This window comes from Balaenoptera acutorostrata, chromosome 15 (assembly GCF_949987535.1).
Source record: "Balaenoptera acutorostrata chromosome 15, mBalAcu1.1, whole genome shotgun sequence".
In the NCBI taxonomy this organism is placed as follows: Eukaryota; Metazoa; Chordata; class Mammalia; order Artiodactyla; family Balaenopteridae; genus Balaenoptera; species Balaenoptera acutorostrata.
The window spans coordinates 29,797,751-29,806,921 of record NC_080078.1 but is presented as its reverse complement, the minus strand read 5'-3'; the positions used below and the strand labels follow the sequence as shown (position 1 = coordinate 29,806,921).

At 47.8% G+C, this 9,171-nt stretch overlaps 1 protein-coding gene across 1 annotated transcript; it reads left to right on the top strand.

Moving 5' to 3' along the window:
• The first annotated feature begins 1,636 nt into the window (after positions 1 to 1,636).
• Positions 1,637 to 7,952, top strand: RMI2 (RecQ mediated genome instability 2). The gene is given in 3 exon segments (XM_028168060.2): positions 1,637 to 1,970; positions 5,539 to 5,673; positions 5,676 to 7,952. Coding segments are annotated over 3 exon segments (498 nt in total). The 5' UTR covers positions 1,637 to 1,669; the 3' UTR covers positions 5,738 to 7,952.
• The last annotated feature ends 1,219 nt before the right edge of the window (positions 7,953 to 9,171 follow it).

The following is a 9,171-nucleotide window of genomic DNA, read 5'->3' as shown; positions in this document are numbered from 1 at the left end:
CATTTTGCTCTGCCTGGAGGGATGCTCATATTCCAGGTGGAGGGATGACACCATAGGAGGTTATAAACTGGGCACTGGGCACTGATATATTCAGACTTGTGTTGTGGAAAGATCACTCTGCCATACACGCATGGAGTTTGAGGGGTGTGTGTGTGTGTGTGTGTGTGTCCGTGCACACACACACACACAAATTTGAAGGCCAAGAGAATGGTGGGAAATTCCCAGGCCTTTACTTCAACTCCCTTCCCCATCACTTTTCTGGTCTTCAGGTGCCTTGGGAAAGGCCAGTGGGGACTCACCAGGCTTGAAGCGGGTGGGATTCTCTCTTGGTTAAAATCTCTGCTTCCTTCTCAAGTTAGAAGCCTGGTTACTCTACAACTTAGGGTTGAGGTATACAGGCCAGGATCCCACGGAGGCTACTGCCAGAGAGGCTGTGGGCAAGCCACCTAGCTTCTGTGAGCCTCCGTTTCCCCCTTTGTAGAACAGTACTTACAGGGTGTAGGTACATGGGATACTCCCTGCAAAGCTCTTAGGTCAGAACCTGGCTCAGTATTTCTTAGCCGCTTTATAAAAATCGAGCTCTTGGTGAATACCCTCTGTAAGCCTGGTATTGCGGGAGGCCCCAGGAGGACAAAGTCTTCTGACAACTGGTCTTGACTTACAGGATTGCTTGGTTTAGGATTTGTGGATTTGACTGATGGGGGACATGCAATTTTTAGGGAGCAATTCCATTTCTAGAAATTTATCTGAAACATGCACAAAGATTTAGCTCTAGATAGGTTCACAGTAGCGACTTGCAAAGTGAAAAACTGGAAATAGCCTAATGTCCACCTCTAGGATATTGGTTAGGTAGGTGATGAGACAAATAGAATCTTAACGCAGTCATTCAAGAGGAAGCAGAGGGATATTTGTTGATATGGAAAGATGTTTATTATTAAGTGAAAGTAATATACAAAACAATATTTGTGTATAAAAATATATATACACATGTATGTATTTTAAAACCTGAATGCTAATACACCAACAGTGGATAGATATCTCTGAGTGATTTTTACAATTCTTTTCTTATTCTAGATTTCCTTTTCTAAATTTTCTACAATGAACGTTCATTCCTTTTGTGAAAAATATAGTAATATATCTTATTAACTTTTAAATTATTTTGTTATTAAAATATAATAAATAAAAATAGTAATAAAAGGGCAATTTTACTAGCTGTCCCTGTCCCTCTTTCCAACCTTATCTCTCGACTCGATTCTTGATAACTCCCAATAAACGTAGGCTCTCCGTTGCTACAATCCATTTCAGAATTTGCACGTTATTTGTTAGCCTCAGAGAACCGTACTAGGCAAGGCGATGTAAAGATGAATACTCACATTCTCCAGATGATTTGCGTGCACGCCAAATTTTGAGGTGCCTGGAAACAGGGAGTTCTGTACCTCCCTCCTTCGTTTATTTTTTCTTTTAATTCATCCGTTCCTAGCTTGCGGGTCGGTTAATTTACTTTACGTACGCCTGCGCACTCCTGGGGTGGGAGTGGGGCCGCTCTGCCCGGCGGTCCCGCCTCCCGACGCCGACCACTGGCCGGCTCCGCCAGCGCGCCCCTGATTGGTGGCTGCGGACCGGGTCTCGCGGCTCATCAAGGTTGGCGGGAAAGCGGCGGCGGGGCAGAATGGCGGCGGCGCCCACGGCCTCGTTCCCCGGCGGGTGCTCCACTTCCGTGAGGCTGCCGCGGTCGCCGCCGTTCAAGGTTCTGGCGGAGCAGCTGCGGCGCGACGCGGAGGGCGGCCCGGGCGAGTGGCGGCTGTCGCGGGCGGCGGCGGGCCGCGGGCCGCTGGAGCTGACGGCCGTGTGGATGCAGGGCACGGTGCTGGCGGCGGGCGGCGGCGAGGCGCGGCTGCGGGACCCGAGCGGGGCCTTCTCGGTTTGCGGCCTGGAGCGGGTGCCGCGCGGGCGGCCCTGCCTCGTCCCAGGTAACGGCCGGATTCGACCCCGCGGCTGACCCTGGGTTTGTACCGCTCGAGGGCGGGGCCTGGCCGTCCCACCTCCCGGTGTTTGCGGTGCTGGTCCCCCGCCTCGATACCCTTTCTTCCCTCCCCTCCCCAGCCAAGCGCCACCCAAGCAGTTCTGATGATAAGCATCACCTGCAGCCCATTCAAAAAATACAGTTTCCGAGGGCTCCACCAGCCCTCCCAGCTGGAGTCTCCGGGGGAGGGACCCCCAGCATCTGTGTTTGTTAACAGAGTCCCTTCCCCACGGGTGATTTTTTTTCTCCCTATAAGTTTTGGAAAATATCATAGTGGGGAACTTGGTTCATCCCTAACGACTCTACTCAAATGTACCTTCCTTTGGGAAGCTCTCCCCAGTTCCCAGGAATGGGGATCCCTGGTGTACCCCTCCTTCGAGGGACTGTCTTAGGCTGTAGTTCACCACTGTTTCCTTTTAAACCAGTGGTGCGCAAATTTGAGCATGCATCAGACCCACCCTGAGGGCTTGTTAAAACTGACGGCTGGGCACCACCCCCAGAGTTTGAGTCTGTTGGTCTGGGCGGGGCTGAGAATTTGCATTTCTAACCAGCTCCCAGGTGCTGCTGGTGCTGGTGGCCTGGGGGCCACACTTTGAGAACCACTGGGCCAGACTACAGCAGGGCGGGCTCTGTGTCCTTCTGACAACTATTCTCAGCCTTAGGTTGAACTTTTCTGGCCCTGGCCCTTTCTGGCTGAGCTCCCAGGAGCACTTTTCCTAACCTTTCTGGACCTCTTACCAAAGGGATCAATAATTCCTGCCTGTTGTGTGGATTCAATACATTTACAAAATGTCCTTAACACAGCTCCTAGGTCATGGTGACCATTGTTTTTTTTACTAGGCCGTGCTCCTGCACGCTTCTCACTCCACCCTGGCTCCATCCTTCAGCCTCCCTCTCGGTCTGCCCTCCATTGCAATGTTAGTCTAGCGCAAGATCGGCAAACTACAGGCTGCCACCTCTTTTTGCATGGCCCATGAGCTAAAAATGCTTTTTATGTTTTCAAATGGTTAAAAAAAAAACAGAAGAAGATTTCATGACATGGGAAAAGTATCAATATATGAAATTCAAATATCCGTGCCCATAAGGAAAGTTTTATTGGAGCACCGTCATTTAGGTATTGTCTAGGGCTGTTTTCCCATTACAGCTACAGATCTGAACAGTTGCGACAGAGACGCTATGGCCTCAAAGCCTGAAATATTTAGCATCTGGCCCTTTACAGAAAAAGTGTGCCACCCTTGGCGTAGCATGTAGCACGAGCTGTTTGGTGTGCTGGTCCCCAGGCAATGCTCTTTGAAGGCAAGCTGGGGCTGTCTCCCATGTCTGGCCCCAGCCCTGGCATAAGGTTGGCACCAGTAGGTACCTGAGTGGGCATTGCGCGTTGGTGAACCCATCTGACTTACCTGCTGGCCTGTGTGCCTGGGCCATACCATTTCCTCTTGCTAATTAATACTAGGGCTTGATCGACAAGTCTGACACGGGCTTCAGGTAGGGAGCCTGAAGAGTAAGCAGGCCACTGAAATACAAAGTGATGTCATAGGCTTGCGCTTAAGCACAGGGTGCCGTGGGCGCAGAAGAGGGACAACTGATCCAGGCCTGTATGGTCGGGGTGAAGGCCTGATAGAAGGGAGGGGCGTGGTGGGGAAGGAGAAGGAGAGACAGTGGAGGGAGACTCTGGCTGGGGGAGAGGGTGTGGGTAGAATGAACCAGACTAGTAACCAGATGGTCTGTTCTTGGGAGGAAAGAGCTCAGGCCTTTGAGTTCACACGTATAGTTGTTATACGCCTTGGTGTATGTAGGTTTTGAGTATGTGTATTCCGTGTTTACCTCGCCTGTTGGGACTCTGTGGACTTGTTCTTCCTTTCCAGGGTCTTCAGTCATTTTCTTTTTTTTTTTTTTTTTTTTCCCCAAATCTGTCAGTTCATTCCTGATAGGTTTTTTGTTTCATGCTCATCTTTTTTTTTTTTATTAATTAATTTATTTTGGGCTGTGTTGGGTCTTCGTTTCCGCGCGAGGGCCCTCCCCAGCCGCGGCAAGTGGGGGCCACTCCTCATCGCGGTGCGCGGGCCTCTCACCATCGCGGCCCCTCCCGCTGCGGAGCGCAGGCTCAGTAATTGTGGCTCACGGGCCTAGTCGCTCCGCGGCATGTGGGATCCTCCCAGACCAGGGCTCGAACCCGCATCCCCCGCATTGGCAGGCAGACCCCCAACCACTGCGCCACCAGGGAAGCCCCATTCAGTCATTTTCTGAGGGCTCCATCTCCACCAGCTTTTTAGGCCCATTCAGAGGGTATGGCAAGTGTATTCTTAGAACGAGCCTCCGTCGCTGAGGAACCCCACGTTACTTGCTCAGGTAGAATGTAGGGATGGGTTCAGGGAAACCTAAGTACGTCGTGCCAGGAGCTGAAGACCAGAGGGTAAGGTGTCAGCTTGCCTGGCTTCCTTCAGTCAGAGCCCCAGGCCCGAGTACAAACCCAGTCCTGATGCTGGAAGCAGTGTGATTGAAGCGGCCTCGCAGGGGCATGCAGTGGGGGCTGGCAACGTGCCTGCTCTTCCTGCTGTGTTCGGGGTTTTTTACACAGTTGAGTTTTGTGTGGTTAAAACTGGCCATTTTTGCTTTCAAGGAGAGCCACTTCCCCAAGGGAATGGGAATAGAGTCGTGGTTAATATGTCATTAGATCATTGTGATGGCAGCCTGACCTCTTGTTGATTTGCTTGCGTATGCCCAGCTGGTGGCAGGGATTGGTCCCAGGCAGTTGGAATAACGGTGGCATGGGGGGGGGGGTGCTACCACCTTCCCAGCTCTTTTGGCAACATGAAGGGAAAATTGGATTTGCTTTGGGGCTGTCAGGGGTTGTCTTTGCAGAAGGGAGACCAGTCCTGGGCACAGAGACCAGTCACAGACTCTGGCATGGAGCAAGGGGCAGGGAGAAGAGAAAAGCTCGGGTTTTCAGGCCCTGCCTTCGAGCAGTCTGTCTAATTACAACTCATCCTCTGATGGGAGCGACTCTTCCACTCCTTGGGCGTGATAGCTTTATGCACTGTGCTGTGATTTTGTTTTAGCATTTTATTTTATTTTTTAAAATATTTATTTATTTATTTGGTTGTGTGGGGTCTTAGTTGCGGCTCACCGGCTCCTTAGTTGGGGCACGTGAACTCTTAGTTGTGGTATGCATGTGGGATCTAGTTCCCTGACCAGGGATCGAACCCGGGTCCTCTGCATTGGAAGTGCGGAGTCCTATCCACTGCGCCACCAGGGGAGTCCCTGTTTTAGCATTTTAAAACCAGAAACCAAAGAAGAAACAAATGTCATTCTCCAGGTTAAATGTGGAATTTGCTGGTAATATACGTATTTTGACCACTAGCTGCCTTGGCACTTTGGTATCTACTCTCTGCTTTTTTTTGGTCTCCAGTTTGCCTCGCTGATAAATTTAAGCCCTCTCAAGGACTTAAGGTGTCTGTTTTGTTTTTATCTTCTCTATCAATGTGAACTTTACCACTGGGCTTTTCTTCTTCTAGGAAAGTATGTGATGGTGATGGGAGTGGTTCAGGCCTGCAACCCTGAGCCATGCCTGCAGGCTGTGAAGATGACAGATCTTTCTGATAATCCCCTCCATGAAAGCATGTGGGAGCTGGAAGTGGAAGATTTACACAGGAATATTCCTTAGAGGATGTTGGAACTGTCGATAAAAACAACCGAAATTCAGAAACAACTTAGGTTCTTATACCGTATGGATTTCACGGACATCACTCAATATGTATTTCTCAAAAGTTTATCAGAGAGCTTTGCTCCGAGGAGTCTGGATGTAGGATTTCTAAATGTTGGGACACTCCAGTGAACTCAGCCCCTGCTGCCCCTTGCTTTGACTGTTTGCTGATGAAAAGCAGATGTTTTGTTCTCTTTCTCTTTTTCTCTCCTTTTTTTTTTTTTTTTTTTTTTGCTTTATGTGTGTTAATTCTCTCTCTCTAAAGCACACAGAAATCTCATGTTGCATTTTCCAAGTTTTACAAGTGATGATACTTTTTCCATTACCACTGCAACCCTACTTTACGAGGCAGAATTTGAACCTCAGTCATTGTCCGCAGAGAGTAAAGTGTGTGGTTATGGGCAGGAAAAGAGGCTGCATAAAAAAGGAATGACCTCATGGCTCCGCAGTCTTCTCCATCAACAGCTTCCGTATCCAGTTTGCAAGTCAAACGGCATTTTCTAACTGCAGGCACTGGGGCCTCTCAAAGACACAGCCCTCTTTCTGCTTCAGACACCACTCAGCCCTAAATGTGTAAGGTCCATTCCCTGCAGATGTGGATGACGATGTCTGCCCTTCTTCCTTCACTTAGGGCTGTTGAAACACTTTCAGAATTTCTTGTTGAAACTAAAAATCAAGACTAAGAACAACTTCCAGGCATGAACTAAACTTCTGCCTCATAACTTTGGGTGAGACACTGCGAGGGGGCAGCCTCCTGGAGTCTTTACGTTGTTTTTGGTAGGGAATGTCCTTTTGCTGTGATTGCGTTCAGTGTTGGGTGGCTGCTCTTCACTTCTTACACAGCCTTCACTTTGCCTTAGACTGTAAATATCAAGGGGGTCAGGTTATGTTCCTCATTGCTATGGAGTTTTGCTGGATTATGTATCTCTACCACTAGTAAATTGTTTTCTATGCCGTATTTTTTTAAACAGATTTTATTTTTTAGGCGGCTTAGATTTCTAGAAAAAAAAAAAAAAGAGCAGAACCTATAGAGATGACCTTTACATGCCCTGCCTCAGTTTCCCTTGCTATTAACATCTTGCACTGGCGTGGTACCTTAGTTAAAATCAATAAGCCAGCATTGATACGTTATTATTAAGTAAAGTCCGTTGTTGACTTAGGGGTCATGCTTTGTGATGTACAATAGGCATAATGTCATGTATGCACTACTACAGTATCATACAGAATAGCTTTGTTGCCCTAAAAGTCCTCTGTGCTCCACCTAATCATCCTTCCCTCCACCGTAGCCCCTGGCAACCACTGTTTTTTTCTACTGTCTCCAAAGTTTGCCTTTTCCAGAATGTTATGTAGTTGGAATCACACAGTCTATAGCCTTTTCAGACCAGCTTCTTTCAGTTAGCAATATGCATTTAAGGTTCCTCCATGTAGTTTTGTAACTTGATAGCTCATTTCTTTTTATCCTAATCCTCCACTGGATGGACATACTATAGTTTGTTTATCCATTCACTTATTGAAGGACATCTGCTTGATTCCAGTTTTTGGCAATTATTAATAGGGCTGTTGTAAACATTCGTGTGCAGATTTTGTGTGGACATAGGTTTTCAACATACCAGGGTAAATGCCTGGGAGCACGATTGTTGGTTACATGGTCAGCCTATGTCTAGCCTTGTAAGAAACTTCCAGACTGTCTGTCTCAGACTGCTATCACAAAACACCATAGACTCGGGGCTTAAAAACATCAGAAATTTACTTTTCAAAGTTCTGGAGGCCAAAGTCAAGGTGGTTCAAGGTACTGCTTCCTGTTTCACAGGTGGCTGTCCTCTCACTGTGTCCTCACATGGTAGCAGGGGGCAAGGTTGCTTCCTGGGGTCTCCTGTAAGGGCACTGATCCCGTTCACCTCCCAAAGGCCCCACCTCTATACCATTACGCTGGGGGCTAGGTTTCAACATGAATTTGGGTTAGGGAGAATACATATTCAGTCTATAGCACTTTGGAGGGGACATATTCAATCTGTAGCACTGTCTTCCAACGCGGCTGCACCATTTTGCTTTCCCATCAGCAGTGTATGGAGTTCTTGTTCTACAGCCTCACCAGCGTTTGATGTTGTCAGTGTTTTGAATGTGCTATAATTTTAAACTCTAGCATTTTCTTTTAAAGGTGGGGAAATTGGAAAGTGCACACTGTTTTTTTGTTTGTTTTTATAATAAATTTATTTTTGGCTGCATTGGGTCTTTGTTGCTGCATGTGGGCTTTCTCTAGTTGCAGCGAGCGGGGGCTACCCTTCGTTGCAGTGCACGACTCTCATTGCAGTGGCTTCTTGTTGCAGAGCATGGACTCTAGGCGCACGGGCTCAGTAGTTGTAGCGCACGGGCTCAGTAGTTGTAGCACACGGGCTCAGTAGTTGTGGCTCGCAGGCTCTAGAGCACAGGCTCAGTAGTTGTGGTGCACGGGCTTAGTTGCTCCGCAGCATGTGGGATCTTCCCGGACCAGGGCTCGAACCCATGTCCCCTGCATTGGCAGGCGGATTCTTAACCACTGCGCCACCAGGGAAGCCCCCAAGCCCTTCATTTGTCGTTAAACTTGCTGTGTGACTATGAGCAAGTTACCTACCTTCTCTGTGCTTTAGTTTCCTTATCTATAAAATGTAGCTTATACCGAGCTCACAGCACTGTTGTGAAGGTGTGTGTAAATCACTTTTATATGTGTCTGGCACACGGTAGGCCCCAAATGATTGTTGCTGGGAAGAGCAGTAAGTTTCTACTCACATCCATCAGTTGCCGCTTAAAAAATTTATATATTTTTATTTTTATTTATTTTTATTATTATTATTTTTTCTTGTTTTTGGCCACGCCACACGGCTTGCGGGATCTTAGTTCCCCGACCAGGGATTGAACCTAGGCCCTCGGCAGTGAAAGTGTGGAGTCCTAACCACTGGACTGCCAGGGAATTCCCTATATACTTTTAGAATAGCTTTAGATCCACAGAAAAATTGCAAAGACAATACAAAGAGTTCCCATATACCTGCACCCTGTTTCCCTTATTATTAACATCTTACATGAATATGACACATTGGTTACAATTAGTGAACCAGCACTGAGATGTTATTAACCAAACTCTATCCTTTATTCAGATTCCCTTAGTGTTTTTCCTAATGTCCTTTTTCTGTTCCAGGATCCCATCCAGGACACCTTATGACATGGAGTCATCTTGTCTCCTTAGGCTCCTTCTGGCTGGGACAGTTGACCAGTTGCTTTTGATTACATTGACATTTAATTTTGATGTAGTCCATGGCGTCTCTATTATAGGATTCTCAGGTCAACACTTTATTCCAAAACTAGTATGGGTTTCCCAATAGTAGCCCCTGAGCTGGGTGTGTGGTAGCCTCCCGAAGACCTTAAAACCGAAGTCGACCCTCCTGAGGTTCCCTTATGTGACGCCTGCTCT